This window comes from Littorina saxatilis, linkage group LG13 (genome assembly GCF_037325665.1).
Source record: "Littorina saxatilis isolate snail1 linkage group LG13, US_GU_Lsax_2.0, whole genome shotgun sequence".
Lineage (NCBI taxonomy): Eukaryota > Metazoa > Mollusca > Gastropoda > Littorinimorpha > Littorinidae > Littorina > Littorina saxatilis.
Genome location: NC_090257.1, coordinates 13,863,196 through 13,887,352, shown reverse-complemented (window position 1 = coordinate 13,887,352; position 24,157 = coordinate 13,863,196). Strand labels below are relative to the sequence as shown.

The following is a 24,157-nucleotide window of genomic DNA, read 5'->3' as shown; positions in this document are numbered from 1 at the left end:
GTCGGTTCCTGATTCCAAAACCATATAGATATGATATGTTTGGATTAAAAACACGCTCAGAAAGTTAAAACGAAGAGAGGTACAGAAAAGCGTGCTATCCTTCTCAGCGCAACTACTACCCCGCTCTTCTTGTCAATTTCACTGCCTTTGCCACGAGCGGTGGACTGACGATGCTACGAGTAAACGGTCTTGCTGAAAAATTGCAGTGCGTTCAGTTTCATTCTGTGAGTTCGACAGCTTGACTAAGATGATGTTGTACTGATTTTCGCCTTACGCGACTTGTTCTTAACTGATCATTTTCACAATTGGCGCAGTACTCTACACACCGTATACCGTGGTTGCACTAGGCAAATCTGTCCGAAGCGGTTGCACTCGTATTTGTCTGTCGGAAGGGAGACACGCGACGTAAGTTTCTGCACAAAATCACCTGTCATTCCTCACAAATGACATATCATCACAATACTACCGTTTGTACTTTGGACTCAGGTGTCATAGCATAATATCATCGATTTGTTTCATTGCTTCAATGTGTTTGTGAACGTTGGCCTTCAAGTATTTACACATTTCAAGCGCATTATGTGCACATTTTGACTTTCCGCAGTTACTAGAGAAATTCAAGCACATAAGAAAGGCTACACGCGATTGTAATGTGATCTATGGTCATTTCTTGACATCTGGGTCAGATGGTATGATTTAAAGTGGTGCATGCAGGAGCGTCATATTTCATGAATCTGTGAAGACATTCAAAGATTTGTCGGTTGCGCATAGTACGCATACCCCCTTGTACTTACCTAGTCCGGCCCTGATAATAGACCGGTGTGACGTTTTCATCTTTCGCCGTGTTGATATTTCGCTTCTCGGCCTCGTTGATCTAGTATAAACTCTACACTGAACAACAACAAAAAACCTTCGATAGTACTGATGAGGGACCTTGTGTACCTTACATTCATGGGGCCAAATTTGTCCAACCAATTTGTTTTATTTAACTTATAAATTTGATTCATCCTAAAATGTTTTCCTTCTAACTCAAGGGACGTAACCACTCGGTACACGTTTTCGAAGAATTCGATTTTGGGGGTGAAATCTATTAAATTTTACCACCAATTTTCTTCACATCCAAGAAACTGACATGCTTTTCGTCCATAAATAATTTCACTTCTTAATTTTACTAGGAAACAACATTTCAGTCTTGAGCATATGTCAAGGGGGAAATATGTACACAGGCGAAAGATGAAATCGTGACACCGGCGCTTTGATACAAGCTCCTGTGGTTGTAACCCCAATACCACACGAAAGACCGAGTGCCCTTTCAGTGACATTGCTGATGCATACATATGAAGGGCCTGAACGTGACACGGGATATGTGTTTGATCTGCGGTGTTTTTGTTTTGGTGTGGTAGTGACTAGCTGAGAAAAGAGAGTGTACAGCGAATACTCTCTCTTGAACTTTTCCAGCACAATCAGGATTTCGCAGGCTACCTATTTTTTAATTCAATTTCTTATCTGAAATCACAATTTCCATTGGCTATTTGACATCAGTCCCACCAATCACCATCGCGTTTACATCGGTAGGCACGCGCTAGGAAAAGACAACTTCCTGCAATGCAACTTTTTACAAGACTAGTCTTCTCCCGCCCAACCGTGTCAATACGACTGTTATCAAGTATGGCACCGATCGAGACAAAGTTCGACTTGCTGGTTATAGGAGGTGGATCAGGAGGTCTGGCAACCGCCAGAAGAGCCGCAGAATTCGGTGTCAAGGCAGCCGTAGTCGAAGAAGGACGATGGGGTGGAACTTGTGTAAGTTGGAACCAAAGTAAAACTAGTTTGAGTCAGTCACTCAGTGTAATTTTTGATTACAAAGAACTACGAAGAACATGTCTGGCACTGTTTATGAATTTTACCTGTAAGTTGTAATCGAGAATATACAGTGTACACTATGGTGGCATTCATATTTATGAATGGCTGAGGATTTCGAATAGCAGCAACACAAGGTGTATTTTGCTGTGTCATGGCCAGGGCGAGTTTTTCAACGGGTCTCAGATTGGCGGAATCCTAGTACACACACTACAAGAAAAAGGGTTGATCAGAGATCAACAGGGCCAAAATATGTTGTAGAACATGGGGGGGGGGGGGGGGGGGATTAGTTGTGTGTGCGACTTTGAAAACGTAGAATGGAACTCCGCATAAAAGAACGTTCCAACATAAAATCAAACTAACTCCTTTATACCGTATTTTGCCATGTTTAGGCACGGTCATGAAAGGGGTTCCAATGGTGCAGGCATAGTCGTATTTTTGAGTATGCACAAACACACGCCTCATCCCCTAGATCATTGGTGACCCGAAGAAAGCAGTTAGAGCTGGGTTCAAGGCCATGCCTATTCAGGAAAGCTTCCGCGCCATTGACAATTTCGGAGGTGTAATTTAGTAACACCTCAGTTATGGAGAAAAGGTAAATGTCCGACTATTTTACCTATAGACTCAAAACTTTGTAGAATGGTCGTGGACGAACTGAAGTTCATGCACAACTATCAAAATATTTGTTAAACTCAAATGACTGAAAAAAATAACCCCTTCGTTGTAAAGTTTCACTTGCGCAATATGCGCAAATTTAATCAATGATATGAACGCATTCATCCATGGGAAATGTCCTGATCCTGCCTGCAATTGCTGTATTGAAGGCATTGATTGTCTAATGTTGATTAATGTATACTATGTCGTTTGAATTACCCCAATCCACTCTATACAGAAAAATGAATGACTGAAACGGTAATCAAAGGTGAGCTAGCGCAGCAATGCAACTTCAATCACGGTATCATCAGTGGAAGAAAAGTGACTAAAAAGGAGGTAGCACCAATCCACACATAATCACAGTAACATGTAACAAAACACTCTATACCCCAATTACCCCAATCCACTCTATATGCAACTTCAATCACGATATCATCAGTGGAAGAAAAGTGACTAAAAAGGAGGTAGCACCAATCCACACATAATCACGGTAACATGTAACAAAACTCGGATGAAGCAGCCACCCAACTAATTTATACTGTTCAAAAAAAGAAACGCATAGCTTGTAATATTTGGTTAATTTAGTTATATGGCTACAAGGATATCCACCAAACTGCAGAAAATGTTTATCTGGTCGTCGACCTTTCGTCCATTGCCACAAGTGAGCTCTGCACGTGACGCATGCGTTATCAGTGGCTACAATGTCAAAATTGCTCATTTGGCATGACCACTCGTCATGCTTCAGTGTAATCTCGTGAAACTCGGGGAATATTGAGCTCTCACCATGTCTTCCAAAACCCATAAAAGCGGATTGTTCGCCACAAAGAAATCAGACGACAATTCAGCGACGAAAGATGGCCCGATTGAGCAGAGAAGACCGCCAAATTGCATTGGGTCGTTTACAAGCAGGCCAAAGTGAAAGTGCAATCGCCAGGCACTTCCACGTGTCCCAGAGCACCATCAGTAGACTGTGGGTCAGGTTTCAAGCCACTGGCTCCGTTGCTGACTTGCCACGAGCGGGAAGACCAAGGGCGACAACTGCTGCTCACGACCGCTTCATATGGCTCCGCCACCTCCGGAATCGTTTCCTGTCGGCCTCATCTTCTGTCCAGGCTCTCCCCGGGCCACACCGATTATCGGACCAGACCGTGCGGAACCGCCTGCATGAAGCTGGTTTGAGAGCTCACAGAGGAGCTGTCCTCACCCGCCGCCATCGCCAGAACCGAGTGCAGTGGGGCAACCAGCACCTTCGCTGGACCGTCCGGAATCACTGGAGACACGTGTGCTTCAGCGACGAGTCCTACTTCCTGCTCCAGCGACATGATGGTCGGAGGAGGGTCTACCGGAGAGTAAACGAACGTTACGCACCCAACTGTGTGGATGAGGCACCCGTTCATGGTGGTGGAGGCGTCATGGTGTGGGGGGCGATCAATACCGCTGGAAGGAGCACCCTGGTGCACGTCCAAGGGCGCATAACTGCCCAGCGATACGTGGAGGAAATTCTGCGCCCACACGCCCTTCCTCTTCTGGCTGACCAGGATGCCATATTCCAGCAGGACAACGCTCGCCCGCACACAGCACGACTCACCACCCAGTTCCTCACCGACCACCATGTCCAGGTGCTTCCCTGGCCATCCATGTCGCCAGACATGAACCCGATAGAACACCTCTGGGATGAATTGGACAGACGTGTGCGCAGGCGAGAAGAAGCGCCGGCAAATCACCGCGATCTATTGCAGGCACTTCAGGAGGAGTGGGACACCATCCCACAGCAAGATATCCGGCATCTGATCCAGTCCATGCCCAGAAGGTGCCGGGCAGTTGTTGCTGCTCAAGGCAGTCACACCCCCTACTGACTTGACAGCCTCGGCACCCAATCGTATTGATTGACTGATTGATTTGAAGATGCAAATGAACTGTGTGTGCATTCAACTGTGTCCATACCAAATTTCAAACAAATAATCTAAATATTGGATTTTCTGTTAATTTTTTCGAAAAATAAAACAAATTTGGCAAGTAGCAACTATGCGTTTCTTTTTTTGAACAGTATATTATCACAATGAGCAATCTGCACATAACATAAAACCATCAAAGCGATGTCCCTTAAAGGGCAGCTGTTGGGTTGTGGCTCTCAAAATCTGTTCATCAGAATGAGTTCTCATGTAACTGAAACTATACTTAAAAGTTACTTGGTGATTTTAACTGCTTGATAACACAAGTCCGAAGATTTTAGACATGCTACAATGTCTTTAATCGAAGAAAGTTTGCATTCTTGGCTGAGTCAATGCAGCCCGCTTGAAAATTACTTCCCTTGGACGTGTGACGTCAGCCGAGGAATCGGCCGGGTTGAACGGTGCTCTCTTTATGCCGTGTAGTGAGCGCAATCGGGTTGTCTAGTCAAGCCCTAAACTAAGCATAGTTCACGGGTAGGTGAAGAGAAACTTAGCGATGGGGTGTCTTCTCCCAGGCCAAAATTTCGCAGTAAAAAACGGAGTTTATAAAGTGTCTTCCGTCCCCCTCCTGCTTTTGTTCAGGTGTTCCCACTTGAACCCTGTTTTTGTTCAACTTATTGGCATATAATGTCACGCGTCAAGGGACACAAACACACACACACACAAACACACTCACACACAGACACACACATGCACCCACAAACACACACACACACCACACACACACACACGTGTAATCATACACAAACACACACACACACACACACACACACACACACACACACACACACGAGTTATCACACACACACACACATATGTGTTATCACACACACACACACACACACACACACACACGATAACCATCACAATCACAGTTTGACAAATTCATCTTTGATTATTTTGCGGCCGAACCCCCCTCCCCCATTTTCCACACAAGATCCACTGTTTCATCTTTGTCTTCGTCTCTCTTCCCTTTATCTTATCTCGTCTACCTACTTGAGTTAGTAACTGAAGAGGTATTGTCATTATCTCTTTCCTAGATTTTCCCACCCACAGAGTTGGTTTTTGTCTTGAATTCAGTACCTCACACGTAGACGGTAATTGGCGTGACACCTCAAGCGGACCAGGGACAGGAGGGTCTGTGGTTGAGCAACTTTATGGTTTAACCGGGTGGACTGGGGGAGTAGCAACAGCATGTGAACCACTTTAGAAATAACTTGTGAAGGTTGCAGTTGGTCAGATCAAAGAAGAGAAGATGGGAACGTGGGTCTTGAGAAGATACCACCATCCTAATACTTTACTTTGTGCAAGAATCAATCACGCGTACAGCATTACAGATGCCCAGCTGTACTCTGCATTGTACTGTAAACTTCGCAGCGGCCTTATCGGGTTCCTCGGATGACGTCACTGCCAGGCTAACGCTACGGCATCTCTTCTTGTGCTGACAGAGTTGTCGGTCGCGGATTTTGAGTCGTTTCGGCCTGCCAACTGCTCCGTTTTCTTGCAGATTGTGAGAACTAGCAGAAAGTTTCACTCATTTTCATGGTTTCAAACTAATGATAAAAATATCTTCTTCGGGACCAAATCAACAGTCTTTAGTTGAATCAACTCGGAAAACTCTTAAACGCGTGTTTGCACGCGACTCCGCGCATTTTTGAGGCCAGGCAACCCGACAGCTGCCCTTTAAAACAAAATGGTATCCAGGTCACTTTGGTTCAGTTATGTCATAGCATAAAACAGCTCACTGCTCCCATGAATTGTTCTGAGCCTATGATAAGTAAAGCAATGAGAGCAGATCTGAAGCAGTGCTCTGTCGATCATTGGCCGGCTGAAATATACTGCAATCTTGATGCAAATTACCATGTAATTTTCTTGGTGATATGGTCATCACTGGAGGCAGTAAAAGATCACCCAACGATTTGCAATGAAGAACAATAAAGTTATTAGTCGAACAAAAAATAAACAGACGAATAAAGATTGAAAATTGTCAAATGCAATTGGGCAGGATCTCCCTGTTGAAGAACTTTGAGCAAAAGACCACAAATAAGCTAACAAAGAATACTGTTGGAATTAAAAAAGATTAACAGAGTGACAGGAAAGTACAAAATGTCACATGCACTGCAAGATCTCCCTTTTGAGAAACTTTGAGTAAAAGATACCCATTGTATTGCAAAGAAGACATACAGAGTAACATGTATATATATGAACAGAGTGCGAAGAATTCAAACAAAGAAGACCCGACGTTTTTAAAATTATGTCAAATGCAGAGTGGCGGAAAATGTGCTTCGTGAGGAACTTACAGCACACAAAAACACAACTACAGTAAAACCTCCCACTAACGACCTTGAAAATGTCCAGAAAAATCGGTCGTAATAAGGAGGGGTCTTTATTGGGAGTTTGGGAGGTATAATTTAGTTTACAGGGGTGGCAGTTGGGCAGTTCAGTCTTGAAAGTTGTGTCCCTTATCCTATTTTTGTTCCCATTTGATGTGCATATGGATAAGCATGATGTACTGCATACACATCAGCGCACAGACTGACAGACTTAACACACACACACACAATCAATCAATCAATATGAGGCTTATATCGCGCGTATTCCGTGGGTACAGTTCTAAGCGCAGGGATTTATTTTTTAATTTTATTTTTTGTTTTAATTTTTTTTTATGCAATTTATATCGCGCACATATTCAAGGCGCAGAGATTTATTTATGCCGTGTGAGATGGTTTTTTTACACAATACATCACGCATTCACATCGGCCAGCAGATTGCAGCCATTTTGGCGCATATCCTACTTTTCACGGCCTATTATTCCAAGTCACACGGGTATTTTGGTGGACATTTTTATCTATTCCTATACAATTTTGCCAGGAAAGACCCTTTTGTCTATGGTGGGATCTTTAACATGCATACCCCAATGTAGTGTACACGAAGGGACCTCGGTTTTTTGTCTCATCCGAAAGACTAGCACTTTTGAACCCACCACCTAGGTTAGGAAAGGGGGGAGAAAATTGTTAACGCCCTGACCCAGGGTCGAACTCGCAACATCTCGCTTCCGAGCGCTAGTGCGTTACCACTCGGCCACCCAGTCCACCCAGGCCACACACACACACACACACACACACACACACACAAAAACACACACACACACACCCGCGCGCGCGCATTTTAGATAAAACTCGGTGATTGACCCCGGGTAAGAAGGTCAGTGTCTGTAACCTGGGACAGGAGGAGTGTTCTCTCAGACATCAAAGGAGACCGTCCCATAGGTAAAACTTGCTCATTGGCAAGTATGGGTCATTGGCCCGAGGTCTCAGTTGGTGAGCACACACTCACAGAATACGTACACAGCAATTCATTATTGAGTTGTCGTTCTAACTGCCCCTACCCAACTCCTCCCATCCCCTTTCTCCCCCCCCCCCCCCCCCCCCCCCCACTTCGACGGCAGTCATTCCATTGTGACAGCAATAGGTGAGAAGATGACAGCCATGGGCCACTTGACTTGCACGCACTACTAACTACAGACTACCTCCCCTGACTGTCTTGATGCGTGACTACCGTAAAATCCCTAGCATAAGCCCACCATCTAGCAAACGCCCACCCCCCACTTTGGGCCAAAAGTTGTGCACAGGGGTAACTACCTAGCAAACGCCCACCCTGCTTTTTTCAAAGAGACTATAGGCTCACTTTCACTAGGATTTGTGCAGATTGTTCTAAAAGTCATCTTTTTCCCCTTCTTTACCTTTTCGTGTTTCTTTCCTTTTTTCTTATTCTTTGTCCCCTCTCCTCACTCCCACCCATCGTTCATGTTTTTTTCGAGTTTTTCTTCTCTTTTTTTTCCTAAGTTTGTGGGTTTTTCTTTCTCAGAAAGATTGGGCCTTTTGAAGACAAAATCCAAGTTCAGTTAACGTTTCATTTCCAAAGACGATCGTGTAATTTCTTCCCTGTACAGAAAGAAAGGGCTTCATTGGTGTTGACATTTCGACTTTTCATCAAGTTTCTTTTTCCCGGAATTGTGTTGTTATTGTTTGTCCTTGCAAAGGTCTGGCGATTTTCTTTTTACTTTATAAATTTATATGAATGACTATGCTCGGGTTGTTTTCAGAAGAGCCAGTCCTTTTCTCTCTCTCTCTCTCTCTCTCTCTCTCTCTCTCTCTCTCTCTCTCTCTCTCTCTCTCTCTCTCTCTCTCTCTCTCTCTCTCTCTCTCTCTCTCTCTCTCTCTCTCATGGTTGGCCTTCTTTGCCTCAAAGTCCTTTTTCTTTCTTTTTTCCTTCACTTCTACTCACACGACCTAACTTACATGCTTTCGGGGTTTGTATTCACTCAATTACACGGTTGAGCACAAAACTTACTTTGTGCAAAGGGGTCTATCCCTAGCAAACGCCCACCCCCCAATTTTGCCCTAAATCTGTGCACAGGGGGGGTGGGCTTATGCTAGGGATTTTACGGTAATGGCGTGCGTGTTACATGTGTGCTGCGTAATTACGAACTTTGACACTCAATGGTTAAAAGGTCAAAGTCGTTATTGACCCTAAATTGGTAGGTCGGAAAAAGGAGGGCGTCGTTCTTGGGAGGTTAGTTACAGTGTGAAAAGCATCCGTGCCGAGAAATTCGGTCGGCAAAAGGAGGGGGTCGTTCTTGGGAGAGGTCGTTACGGGAGGTTCCACTGTATTTGCATCGTCGCGATATAACCTTCGTGGTTGAAAACGACGTTAAACACCAAATAAAGAAAGACTGTATTTGCAAAGTGGACTGGGTGGCCGAGTGGTAACGCACTTGCGCTCGGAATCGAGAGGTTGCGTGTTCGACTCTGGGTCAGGCCGCTATTTTCTCCCCCCTTTCCTAACCTAGGTGGTGGGTTCAAGTGCTAGTCTTTCGGATGAGACGAAAAACCGAGGTCCCTTCGTGTACACTATATTGGGTGTGCACGTTAAAGATCCCACGATTGACAAAAGGGTCTTTCCTGGCAAAATTGTATAGGCATAGATAAAAATGTCCATCAAAATACCCGTGTGACTTGGAATAAAGGCCGTGAAAGGTAAAGTTTCGCCTAACAGGCTTGAGGTTTGCTGGTCGATGTGAATGCGTTATATATTGTGTGTAAAAAATGTATCCCAAGGTGTTACTACCCAGCCAACTTTGGTTCTATCACCAACGTCCAGCTTCATCACTTCTCAGACGCCAGTACCACAGGCTATGGAATGTGCACCTACCTGAGACTGGTGAATGCTGAGGGTCAAACGCACTGTTCTCTTGTCGCTGCCAAGGCAAGAGTGGCTCCCAAGAAAATTGTGAGCATTCCTCGTCTCGAACTGGCAGCTGCCGTTGTCGCTGCAGAGGTTGGTCACGCCATCAAACAAGAACTCAGCTACACCATCAGTAAAGAATTCTTCTGGACAGACTCTCGTGTAGTGCTGGGCTACATCAATAACGAGGCAAGGAGGTTCCATGTTTTCGTTGCCAATCGAGTGCAGAAGATCAGAAACCTCTCAGGCCCAAGTCAATGGCATTACGTCCCATCTGAAGACAATCCTGCAGATCACGCTTCAAGAGGTTTAAGAGCAGCTGAGCTGATGCACAGCAAATGGTTTTCCGGACCCAAGTTTCTGTGGGAAACTAAGCTCTCCCTACCCTCGGCTACGTCATCAGCTCTCAAGCCTGAAGACCCGAGAAGTTCGCACTGCCTTGACAACCCAAACTACGTCCTGTGCAGTAGATTTGGATGACAGACTATCTCGTTTCTCAAGCTGGAATGTGGCAGCACGTGTGATGACAAGAATCTTGCGACTCAACAAGTCTCGCGACAAAAGCTCAACAGCAGAACTTTCTGTGGAGGAAATTCACAATGCCAAACTCTCCATCATCAGAGGTGTCCAGTCTCAGTTCTTGGCAGCAGAAATCTCATGTCTTTCCAAGAAGGGAAGTTTGCCTCAAACGAACAAGCTTCATCGCACCGAGCCATTCCTGCAAGACAGAATTCTTCGTGTTGGTGGGAGACTCAAGAAAGGTTCATTCTCCATGGGTGAAAAGCATCCCATCATGCTCCCCAAGAACTCTCACGTCACAAGACTCGTGATACTCCATTGTCACGAGAAAATCAAGCACCAAGGCAGAGGAATGACGCTCAACGAAATCCGCTCCCAAGGCTTCTGGGTACCTGGAGGCTCCAAGCAGGTTGCGAAGGTTCTCAGCAAGTGTGTCGTCTGCAGAAAGCTGCGAAGTGACGCCCAAGGTCAACAGATGGCTGATCTACCCAAAGAAAGAGTCGAACCATCCCCTCCCTTCACGTACGTGGGAATGGACTGCTTCGGCCCTATGTTGGTGAAGAACGGAAGAAAGGAAGTGAAGCGCTACGGTCTTCTCTTCACCTGTTTCTGCTCCAGAGCGGTTCATCTTGAAATGCTCGACGATATGACCACAGACTCGCTCATCAACGGCATTCGCTGCTTCATCGCAATCAGGGGTGCTGCGCAGAAGATTTTCTGTGACCAAGGTACCAACTTTGTGGGAGCAGACAATGAACTCAGGAGTGCATTGAAAGAAATGGATGAAGATGAACTCAAACAGCGGCTTAGAGACCACCAAATCCAGTTTGTCTTCAACACTCCATACGCAAGCCACGCAGGGGGTGTGTGGGAGAGACAAGTACAGACCGTGAAATCAGTGCTACGAGCCACGACTGCACTCTGCCCCGGACGACTTGACGACTCGTCTCTTCGTACAATGTTGTACGAATCCATGGCCATCGTGAACTGTCGACCCATCACTGCTGTTCATCAAGGTGACCCAACCTCACCAGAACCCCTCACTCCAAACCACATCCTCACCATGAAATCCAGTGTTCCCCTTCCCCCACCAGACAAGTTCATGACAGAGGACTTGTTTCTGCGAAAGCGCTGGCGTCGCGTCCAGTTCCTGGCACAGCAGTTCTGGTCAAGATGGCGCAAGGAGTACATCTTGGCACTCACCCAACGACAGAAGTGGCTTCACCCCAAGAGGAACCTCAAGGTGGGAGACGTGGTTCTGGTGAAAGACCAAGAACTGCCCCGCAACCAGTGGCCACTGGCAAGAGTGGTTGCAGCATCACCAGATGACGACGGTCTTGTTCGCCATGTGACCTTGAACATTGCAGCCAAAGATCTCGACAAAAATGGCAAAAGACGTTCCAAGCTTTCTGTTGTCGAGCGACCTGTCCACAAGCTCATCCTCATCCTCGAGAGCAACTGACTTTATGTGGAGGATCAGTGACCATAAGCAGTATTTGTGACAATCATTGTTGCGCCTGTGTGAATGTGCATAGAAATTTCCATGATTCATGTTTAATTTTTAGTTCTTGTATTACAAGTACTTTTATGAATCCTGTAAATTGGTGGGAGTGTGAAAGGCGCCACGCGAAATCCTATGCCATATCCATCTTTAAATCATGTTAGTCCAAATCTGTTCCAGATCCAGCTTTTTATATTTAGTCAAGTTTTGACTAAATATTTTAACATCGAGGGGGAATCGAAACGAGGGTCGTGGTGTATGTGCGTGTGTCTGTCTGTCTGTCTGTCTGTCTGTCTGTGTGTGTGTGTAGAGCGATTCAGACTAAACTACTGGACCGATCTTTATGAAATTTGACATGAGAGTTCCTGGGTATGAAATCCCCGAACGTTTTTTTCATTTTTTTGATAAATGTCTTTGATGACGTCATATCCGGCTTTTCGTGAAAGTTGAGGCGGCACTGTCACGCCCTCATTTTTCAACCAAATTGGTTGAAATTTTGGTCAAGTAATCTTCGACGAAGCCCGGACTTCGGTATTGCATTTCAGCTTGGTGGCTTAAAAATTAATTAATGACTTTGGTCATTAAAAATCTGAAAATTGTAAAAAAAAAAATAAAAATTTATAAAACGATCCAAATTTACGTTTATCTTATTCTCCATCATTTGCTGATTCCAAAAACATATAAATATGTTATATTCGGATTAAAAACAAGCTCTGAAAATTAAATATATAAAAATTATTATCAAAATTAAATTGTCCAAATCAATTTAAAAACACTTTCATCTTATTCCTTGTCGGTTCCTGATTCCAAAAACATATAGATATGATATGTTTGGATTAAAAACACGCTCAGAAAGTTAAAACAAAGAGAGGTACAGAAACGCGTGCTATCCTTCTTAGCGCAACTACTACCCCGCTCTTCTTGTCAATTTCACTGCCTTTGCCATTAGCGGTGGACTGACGATGCTACGAGTATACGGTCTTGCTGAAAAATGGCATTGCGTTCAGTTTCATTCTGTGAGTTCGACAGCTACTTGACTAAATATTGTATTTTCGCCTTACGCGACTTGTTTGTTGTTCTTTTTGATCAGTAAAGTTCTACAAGTTTGATAGTTTTTAGATTTTATTTAGTCATTAATTTTACACTAAATGTGTGTAAGATATATTCAAAGTTTGCTTAAAATATGTAGGAAAATGTTGCTGTAAGAATCGTGTGGGCTTCCTGTTCCGGCGCTTCCTGTCCGCCATTTTTCTTAGTATAAGCCACAGTTTTTTGTTCCATTAACATCAGCCATGACGCACAAAGGCCATCATTGGGTAAATATTGTTCAATTTGTTTCTATTGTCAATTTTCTGTTCAGGAATAATTATATTACTCTTGTAGTAGGGAAAAGTTTATTGTTTTGTACGTTTTTTGGTACAGTCTTTTACCATGTGGTGTTTTAGTGTTCGCCATGATGTGCGCAGTTTTTTTGCAAAGTTTATGTACGGTTTAATTAATATTCAGTGTGTCAAATTCAAGTAAGAGTGGTATTTTATACATGTTTGCCTTTCATCTAAAATGTTGGTAGTGTATGGAAATGCATTTGTGCCAAAGGATAACGTTTTGAAGTTATTTTGTTTTTAACCATTTTCTAGTCACCAGTATTCTTACCTGTGATTCAGATTAAGTTTTTGGTTTGTTTTGTTATTTTTCTTTTTGTGTAAAGTGTGTAAGAGATAAAGGTAATGATCAGAGCTCTTTTTCTAAGTTGGTAGAATTCTTATTATCTCCCTTTAAGTGTAATAGAACAGTTTTTAAAAATGACAAGTTTCACAGGTTGTTTCCCTTTGTTTTGTAGTGTCAGTAATGTTAGTAGTTGCTGTTCATTATTAGTATGGTTGAGTGATTGTTATGTTATATTGTTTTCAGTTTGACGGTGCAGTATGTTGATTAAACATCACAAGTTCAACTACTCATCAGTTCTGCCAGGCTTGTTTTGTGCGGCTGTGACATTGGTTTTCGTGGTTCGAGAAAAGATCTGCTTCGGGAAGGAGGAGGGACTTAGCTGATGGCAAGCCCCACCTCCAATGAGGTGCCCCTGATCTCACCCCACCTTCAGCACTTTACTTTGGTGATGGCGGGAGGTCCTCTCCTGGGCACTTTCGCATTGGATGGTTTTATAAGCAGCCAATGGATTGTGGGACTGTGAGGTCGGGCGACTTCGATTGAACTGACGGGTGCATATTTTTTATTTTATGCATCAGTTTTGTGTTTAACACAGCGAGCTAGGTCCACCAGCTCGACACCCGCTGAGGTCTCTTCTGGTCGGGTCTAGGGCTGGCCTTTGGGTTTGCTGGCTTCAGGCCTCAGTCAGTGTAACAGTTGTTTCAGCCATGGACTGCTGCTTCTGTTGCACTTTCGGTATCCGGAGAGGTTGTTTCTTTTACCGACGTCTTAGTTACGTCAGGGTTTATTAGAAGCAACGACTGACCTATGTGGTCTTTGTTGTCTTTTCGCCGAGTCTGACTCTGTCTTTCTCTAGCGATCACACTTGTTCTGGTGTTTCGTCCAAACTTAAGTTATGCTTGAGTTGGCCTCGGAGGTTACATGCAGTTTTTCTGAGGGGGCATTGTCTTTGGCAATGTAGGTTTGAGGAGTCACCCTTTGTGGCTGACCATCTCTCTCAGTTTTGGTTAGCCTCTCCTTCTGGCAGAGGTCTAGCTATTCAGGTTTCTTTGCTGTGGGCTCATAGCCCGGCATCTTTTTGGGCAGCTGAAATGTTTATTTCTTGCCTTTACCTGCGTGCAGTGAGTACTTTTGATCTATGTGTCTGGCCCACAGTCTTTCAGATGGGGACAGACGCTTTCTGGTTTTTCGCCCAAACTCAGGAAGGCTCTTGATTTGGCCACGAAAGTTAATTTCCAGTTTTTTCCTGAGAACTCTTTGTCTCGGGAGACTTTTGACTGGTCGGCTTCACGGTTTTTCGTGTATGCTTACCAGTCTTGTTTTCGGTTTTGGGTTCTTGATTCACTTTCAATTACCTACAAGCAGACTGAGCTGCGGACATTATGGCCTTAGCCATTTTTTGTTCATGGTCACCGGTCACACCAGGCTTCGTCCGCTGTGACTTCCGCACTTTCGGTTGCTTACACACTTTTGTAAGTAGCTGCTTCCTCGTACTATCTCTTTCTGCTTTCGCATGAACGGGTAGAGGTTAATAGGTTACCATCTCTTTTGAGAGCAGCAAGACTGCTGTTTACGGCACCCTTCTCTAGCATGCGTTATGGGTGACGATGTCAAAGATCGCAGTCAGGTTTTTTCTTGACGTTTTTCTTATGTCACTACCCAGGAGTACTATGATTCTTTCCTTGGTTAGATTGGACTCTAACGCAGAGAAGCAGTACAGCGTGCTTTGGGGGGTGAGCGTTTGTTCACGTTCTTGGAACTTTAGGAACTCTAAGGCTCTTTTTGAGTTTTTATCATCGAATTGGACTCTGGTACTTTGTACTCAGGTGTCTCTCTCTTTCTTTTTGTGGGGAGATCGGTCACTCTTCTCTGGAGCTGACCTCTATCTCTCAGGTCTTGTCGGGCTTTGGCATTTCCTTACAATAGAAAAGGGGGGGGGGGGCGCAGATTGTCTTTCCCCTCTACTCGGCTCGGGTTCATTTAATCCAGGGCTCGTCTTTCTTCCTGGGCCGTTTTTCATTGCGGTCCGGGGAAATGGACAAAGTGCTGGGCACAGCTTACTGGCTCTCTTAAGTTGTCTTTAGCAAGTTTTGCTTTAGAGACATCCTGGCTGTCAATCAGGAGTTTCTCTGGTCCCTTCCTGACTTTTTTGGCAGGGGCCAGTTCCTGGCAAGGGTGTTAAAGTGAGTTAGATTTTTTTTTCCCACCGGGCCCTTCTTGACTTGTTGGCAGCGGGCCAGTTTCTGGCAAGGTTTTTTAGAGTGAGTTAGATTTTTCTTTCCCACCGCCTTGTTGATGTTATCTGCTATATGGGATTCGGAGTAAGAATATGTAATTTAATGGAAAATTTTATAAGTAAATTTTCATTTGATTAATATACTTACCCGAATCACATAGTGTATGCCCTCCCACCTGCCCCACGTATGGTTTTTGAGTTTCTTTAAAGCCGTATGATTGTAGCCACGTGGTGATAGAGGTAGTGACGTAGTTCATACCAATGGGAGGTAACTCACAGAGTACCTGCTCATTACCAGGGCTATTTTTAGCCTTTTTTGGTGATGGGGTTGCTTCCCTTTAAAAATGTTAGACGGGTAAGCGTTTTCAGAACCTAGCATCTCAGACTGTGTCAATGCTATATGTGATTCGGGTAAGTATATTAATCAAATGAAAATTTACTTATAACATTTTCCATTTTCACATCCACAAAAGTTCCTGGAAGAGAAAAAACCACCATGTAGATCTTCCCGTAAAGGGTTCATTGGGAGGAGAAAACGACCTACCTTTCCTACCAATGAGTACATATGGAGTGGTACGAATGATTACGGACTATAGACTGTTTTGGATCATTGTTCCATTTACTTCACCTAATTGAATAGGTTATTTCTAATAGCTTCTCTGTAAAGTGTAAGTTGTAAGTGATCGGTGAATTTCAAAAACACGATTTTTTGTCGTTTCGTGCAGAAGAGAAAGCTTATGAAGAAAAATAATGACACAGTAAATCATTACAAGTTCATACAAATTACGTCACAACAAATGTCATACTCTAACCCTATTCTTTCGGCTCCAGTCATAGGCTCCTGCGGCAAAAGAAGAGAAACTGGATGGAGCACTATTATTTTAGTCATGCCTTTTTTCAAAAGTTAAATACAAGAAACTATTCACAAATGTGATGAACTTGACGATAAAACTCTTTCAAATAATGCGTGTTTAGATTTTTCTGTGGTTTCATACATGACATGCTTCTGGAGGCGTCAACCATTTTGTATTTCAAAATCTGTTTTCGTATAAGACATAAAAGATTCCAGCTTTCTTCTGTCTTAAATCAAAAAAAGGTTCAGTTTTGTACTTCTGCCATTTGAAATTACCTTAGTATGTGAAAAATTGTTTTTGTTTTTGAAAAAAAGTGGTTGCCTTATGTTACTATGCATGTATGTATTGTGTGTGTGTGTGCAGGTGAACGTTGGATGCGTTCCAAAGAAAGTGATGTTCAACACAGCCATGCATGCAGAAATGCTCCATGATCACAAGGACTACGGTTTTGATGTGCAGCTCAAAAAATTTGACTGGGGGTAACTTGTCTATGTCACTTTGCTTTCTTAAAAAGCTTATGATTTATGTGACAGCCTTACACCTGTAAAATTTTATATAATTACCGGAAGTGATGTGCTAACTTGTTAATCTTTTGGTTCTTTGTGAAATTGGAAGGCTTGCTGCGTAACTGTAGCTGATGGTTAGCATGACATTATAAGATGTTTGGTGGCCTGTTGACAGACCAGCTTTTTTGTTGGTCTGAGGGGAGCATATCGTCTTTTGTTTCATCTTTATTGACCGAAGGCCGCGGTTGATAAATTATTAAATATGCGACAAAAGGCAATATGCTCCCTGAGGACCAACACAAAAATGTTGGTCTGACAACAAGCCAGCAAACATCGTTTTTGTTATCATTTTGGAAGTGCAACTGTATGCACAATAAGCCATCAACATTGATTGGGTCTTTGAGAGTGAATGCTTACAATCGGTGTCCTCGGAAACACGAATCCTAAGCTGCGATGGTTCCACACATCAAACAATCAGCCTCATTGGCTTTTACTTTGACAATCAACGTTTCATTTGAAAGCTCAAATCTATTCACCATTTTGATTTGTTACATGGGCAACAGCCTTATTTATTCCCCAGCTGGTTATGAATGAAAACTTGTGAAAATAATGACAAAACTCAATCTTTACGGGTGGACCTTGTTTTCGAATTGTTATGAAATTCTGTTTGAATATTTTAGTACAGCAGTCCCTGCAATGTACGGCCCCCGGCGTGAGCGGACACCTGACATGTACGGACACATTTGCTCGGCACGGAGTGTTTTCCTTCTATATTTGCCCCCCCTTAAACGGACACCTGCAAAACGTGGACGCGGACACTCATTTTCGGTCCCAACAGCAGGTCATACCTCCAATATACGGACAGACCATCGTCAAATTTTCACCACAACAAAATCGATAACAGAGCAGTCCGGCTCTTACTACAAAGATCACAGCCGCAATGGCGTGATGACAGTCACTGATAACTTGAGTACACGTGTACCCATCAGGAAGGGGGGGGGGGGGGGGGGGGGGGGTAGTTTTGGTCAGGAGTGGAGTACATGCGAAGATGCCAACATGAAACTGCACTGTGCTCTTTATTCTTGTCTGTTGGACATAAACAACAGAAACCACAGTCGATGAAGGTCCTGAGCGAAAGAGAGTGAAAAACAGGCCACAGTTCTCAGCATCGCGTATCTGTGTGTAACCTCTTTCATAGACAAGATACTCTTGTTTCCCCTCAGCCTTGACCAGTGAGTCGGTTGCCTAATCTGTGAACCCTTCAGTTGTCTTGCTTTGTCAAAAGTTAGATACAGTCAACTCAGTGGTTTTGCTCTGACTGAACAGTGCAGCTGGCCTCTCTGGCCACAGCCCCAAACAGTACATGGCTGGAGGGAGTGAGAGAGATGGGGGGTAGCTGGCTAAACTCTGTGGGGTGTCCGGTGTCACTGCATGTCTGCAGGAAGAGCATTGGAGAGAAATAGAGAGGTGTACTCTTCCACACAATTTCCAAGCATCAGTTGTCTCGGCTTGGGGTAGGCATTTGTGAGGGAGAATGGGAGCTGTGTTATGTACAGTCAGAGACATAGATAGAATGCATGTCTCTGGTACAGTGTATTTCCGACTGAAGACTGAAAAGTCACTGCCATGCCACATGATCGGCATGCAGTCAATAAAGCCAGACAAGAAGAAAATAAATTACATGATTATGACATGCAGCTCTATCTGCTGCTATTTATTCAAACTGGTTTTCAAGCTTATTCTTGCAAAGCATCTGCACACGCTCCTCTGTGCTGTGATTGTGTGGCTGCTTTCGTATGTCAGTGCATGGTGAGTGTGTTCACTGCCTTGAGGATTTATTTTATCTCTTCTTTTCAACACTTTTCATACAAATCATTTTTACAGAACGTTTAAAGAAGTATTAGGAGTTTATTGTTATTGTTTAGTAACCACAAGAAGTGATTAGCATAGACTCAATCCTGTTGTTTGTGTGTCTCTGTGTGAGTGTATGGGGGAGGGGGTGGTCACCCCTCCCGTGACCGGACACCTGCAAGGTACGGACAGTTTTGCTATGGCCCAAGGGTGTCCGTTCATGAGAGGGACTGCTGTAGAAGGAATTACAGGAGTTGTACATCCAGGTGAAAAGTGTGGTTATTGGTGATCAGTTATTTGGGTACGAATTTAAGGTGACCACTTGTTTTAGAACTGGGACATGATTCAGGGATGGGACTTTTCCACGAATCCGCGGATTTCCGCGGACAAAACTTACAAATTCCACTGGGGTAATCTATTTTTCCGCGTCCCATTTCATCACAGTATCTATAACTTGTTGACTGAATGATATGGAGAGAAGTGAAGATGGAACAGAACACTGGAGGCTTGAGAGTTACATTGTGCGGACTGAAAACTCCTGATAACTAATAGTCATTTTGAGCTTCAATGCATTGGGGCGTCACTTGGATCATACTATTGCCAGGATTGGATTATGGATACCTTGTATATTACGTTAGTTTGCACCATTACAATGTTACCATTGTTGTGTGAAAGTGGTTTTTTATATATTTAGTCAAGTTTTGACTAAATATTTTAACATCGAGGGGGAATCGAAACGAGGGTCGTGGTGTATGTGCGTGCGTGTGTGTGTGCGTGTGTGTGTGTGTGTAGAGCGATTCAGACTAAACTACTGGACCGATCTTTATGAAATTTGACATGAGAGTTCCTGGGTATGAAATCCCCGAACGTTCTTTTCATTTTTTTGATAAATGTCTTTGATGACGTCATATCCGGCTTTTCGTGAAAGTTGAGGCGGCACTGTCACGCCCTCATTTTTCAACCAAATTGGTTGAAATTTTGGTCAAGTAATCTTCGACGAAGCCCGGGGTTCGGTATTGCATTTCAGCTTGCTGGCTTAAAAATTAATTAATGACTTTGGTCATTAAAAATCTGAAAATTGTAAAAAAAAATAAAAATTTATAAAACGATCCAAATTTACGTTTATCTTATTCTCCATCATTTGCTGATTCCAAAAACATATAAATATGTTATATTCGGATTAAAAACAAGCTCTGAAAATTAAATATATAAAAATTATTATCAAATTTTTTTTTTCGAAATCAATTTAAAAACACTTTCATCTTATTCCTTGTCGGTTCCTGATTCCAAAAATATATAGATATGATATGTTTGGATTAAAAACACGCTCAGAAAGTTAAAACGAAGAGAGGTACAGAAAAGCGTGCTATCCTTCTCAGCGCAACGAATACCCCGCTCTTCTTGTCAATTCCACGGGCACTGCCTTTGCCACGGGCGGTGGAGTGACGATGCTACGAGTATACGGTCTTGCTGCGTTGCGTTGCGTTCAGTTTCATTCTGTGAGTTCGACAGCTACTTGACTAAATATTGTATTTTCGCCTTACGCGACTTGTTTGTTTGGTTGTTGGCTCACGTAAGTGTAGCCTATGCGATCGTAACTTTGTCTGTCTGTGCGTGCGTGCGTATGTGCGTGCGTGCGTGTGTATGTCTGTGGTAGAAACTCTAACATTTGAAGACGTCACATTACATTGACGTCACATTATGACGTAAGAGGGTTAGACGTCACGCGAAGGAAGTACTGAAAGTCTCGGTCATTATTATTTTGAGCGGGCCGAGACTAGTTGGCAGTCGTGTCCCTGTAAGTAGGCTACATGCAGACAGACAGATCTAGATCTAGTGTCTCGCTTTCTTGCACAGTTTCACCTATGCTCTTTCTGTGTGTGTGTGTGTGTGTGTGTGTGTGTGTGTGTGTGTGTGTGTGTGTGTGTGTTACTGTTTGTCGATTTCTTACGTGAGCCTTAATGGCTTCGCCTCTTGTTTTTGTGTGGTTTTTTAGGGGGGGGGGGGGGGGGGGGGTTGAGGAGAATACCTTTTTATCCTGATCCAAACAAGTTGAATTTTAGTCTCAGAATGCATCAGATTGCACAAATTTTAATGTACCATTTATCACAATTTTGGGCAAACCCGGGCCCTAAAAAAAAAGATTTTCCTCGTTTTTCATCACAAGAGAGTCCCACCCCTGATGATTAAATGTCTTGGCCTCGTGGGTTTGTCTGTTTATTATTTATTTTTTTCTGTGTGGGGTTTTAAAAACTTTTCTGCATAATTAATTAATTTTCAACTGTTTTAGATGAGACACAAAGCTTCCTTGAATAGACATTTTACCACAGTGTGTACAAATCCTATCCAGATAAAACTACTAGGACCATCATTCATGGTTACTACTACTAGAAGGTCAAGGGGTTTGATTTTGAAATCTTGCTCATAGTTACATCCTAACAGGAAATGCAGTTGTTTGCTTTTAACAATGCTAATAATATGAGTCAGCTATCCAGTGTCTATTAGGGTAAAGGTATCTAATTCCGACCGATTTTGGGGGGTACCTAAATCCGACCGATTTTCCCAGTCACATTAATGACGATGTGCGCACGTCAGCACAACAGAAGGAATGCCATGCATACTCAGGCCAGTCATGAACCGGTTGATGACGCGACTTTACGGACCAATCGTTTGTCACAAGAGTTGATTTGCGTCATCGGCACCGCGGCGCGAAAATGTGCCTTGTGACGTCTGCTTCGCCAGAGCCACCGCAGAGTTTGTTGCGAAAAAGTACGTCATACGATTCTTACAGAAAGGTCAAATAACTTGATGAACAGAGTTGTGTTTGATTGATATGGATGTTAATAAGTGCTTTTGGAAGAGTCATTTGATAGTTCGGACTAAGTCTTCTGGCTTTATTTTAATCGAAAAGGAGAAAATCTTATCGGTCGGATTTAGATACCCAGTTTTTGAGTGGGTATCTAAATCCGACCACCTCGCAGAGAATACAAAACGCTGTGCAAAATCTCATCAAAATCATTGATTGTTTACGTTTATGACTCTTGAAAACACGTATGAACACGGGAAGGTATCAGATTGTGTATTTATAATGTCCAGTGAAAGTTGTTTTGATAAGTAAAAGCAACCACTCCATCCACTTCATGACAGGTGCGCGTGCTCTTGTCTTGCTAAACTGATGAATCGACACCAACATCGCAAGTGGGTGGATGGGTACTTTTCAGTGTTTGCATGCATGTAAGCCTCAGAAATAGTAACAGAGTGTTTCGCTCAACAAAAGTCGCGAAGTTGTGTGTGCGAGTGTGTATGTGTGCATTTGCGTGTGTGTGCATGTGTGTGTGTGCTTACGCCGGGTGTAAGAGAAAATTGATAGAATCGTATTCAGCCTTTAACACATGATCTTGATTTCTTGTATAGATAGATCTAGGAACAAGCAATTTTGTTGGGATGACAGAAAAAGGACAGAAGAGATTTGATATTCACAAACACCTCATCCTGGACGGTCATTACTCAAACTACACAGAAAGAAACATAACGTTCACTGTCATTTAGTTTCGAGTAGATTTCGGTCGGATTTAGATAACCCCCGGTCGGATTTAGGTTACCACACTTACCTCCAATATTTACTGACAAACGCTTGTTTAGTAACGGAAATTATTCCCCCCTCTGCTTCTTTACCTCTGTAAACTTGTAGAGCTAGTTATTTTTCGATAATGACCCAGCAACCAAACAAATAACGAGCCAGCAACAGCCTGAATCCTCGATAGCGCAATGGGTTGAGAAGCTGTTCTGTTTTGGTACTACTTTTGCGACTGAAAAGTTCCGAACGCTCTATACGTACGAAATATACATCTCTGGAGCAAACAATACAAACATACCGCATTTAAATTAACAACTACAGGCCTGAACACATGAATCTCCATATAAAATCCATGAGTTAGGTTGTTTTCTGAATCTAGATCGTTCATCACAAGCAAATTCCCAAGGCAAGTAACTCATACTCTTGCCGACAAGAGTAGTTCCCCTTCTTTTAACGCAGTTTCTTCGACAACACTGACTGCAATCCGACGGTCAGTTTTCAACAATATTTCATTTTATAAAAAGATCACACGCAACAAAATGCACACATCTCATCAATTTAAAAACATAAAGCGGTTTCATACACTATTTTCCCCAGAAAACTGAACTTCATACAGTAATTAACGTTCGAACACGGGTGCAAAAGTTCGTCTGCTAGTCCCATTTGACGAAAGAACATTATCCTAACACGATACTAAAACATAAACAGAACACACAATATCTGCCTTTACCGCCACAGCAGAATAACAGCATATCTGTGTACTTGATTTTAGTCTAAAACAGGGAAACTGACAAAAAGTGTTAACAGAATGGAATGATTTGCACGGAACTATACAACCGCGCATTAATCGATCGCCTGCGCAGGTTGACTGGTTGAGTGATTCGGATTCGATCAAACTTTCGCACAAAAACTCCTGTTTTCTTTGAATAACTGAAGAAAGGAGGAATAAAGAGGTTACACACCTCGTCTCAGTGATTATTAAAAATAATGGTCTCAGTTCGCGGTCATGAAAAAGCTCGCTGAAGCTCGCATTTTTCATGATCCGCCAACTTCGACCATTATTTTTAATAATCACTGAGACTCGGCATGTAACCTCTACGTAACGACACAGACACATATTTAAAACAAGAATTGCATACGAAAAAGGCCGGTCTTGCCAAACAAGACATAATTATTTGCTAAACTTTACGATTTAGAACCTTGAGAATAAAGCAATGATCTCAATCGGTCGGAATTAGATACCCTTACCCAACCTCCTGCAGCAGCTTGAGGAGAGTACGCTCAGTACCAACTTGTAAGGATAAGGTGTCATGTAGTCCTGTGAGGTAACCCTCATGGAAATTTGTGTTGCTTTTTTTTGGGGGGGGGGGGGGGGGAGGGGTGCGAGATGCCATATGTACTGTTAAACGCTACCCATTTTTACATTTAATCAAGTTTTGACTAAATGTTTTAACATAGACGGGGAATCGAGATGAGGGTTGTGGTGTATGTGTGTGTGTGTGTGTGTATAGAGTGATTCAGAGAAACTACTGGACTGATCTTCATGAATCTTTACATGAGACTGAGAGTTCCTGGGTATGATATCCCCAGATTTTTTTTCCATTTTGTTGATAAATGTCTTTGATGACGTCATATCCGGCTTTTTGGAAAAGTTGAGGCTCTCATTTTTCAACCAAAGTGGTTGAAATTTTGGTTAAGTAGTTTTCGACAAAGCCCGGACTTTGGTATTGCATTA

The 24,157-nt window shown here is 43.1% G+C and overlaps 1 protein-coding gene across 1 annotated transcript in view; it reads left to right on the top strand.

Moving 5' to 3' along the window:
* Positions 1–1,569: 1,569 nt before the first annotated feature.
* Positions 1,570–24,157, top strand: part of LOC138983670 (glutathione reductase, mitochondrial-like) — a 100,060-nt gene continuing 77,472 nt past the window's right edge. Inside the window, exons 1-2 of the mRNA XM_070356951.1 lie at positions 1,570–1,800; positions 16,852–16,967. Of these exons, the coding sequence (XP_070213052.1) occupies positions 1,603–1,800; positions 16,852–16,967 (314 nt within the window). The 5' untranslated portion in view covers positions 1,570–1,602. The remainder of the gene's footprint in view (positions 1,801–16,851; positions 16,968–24,157) is intronic.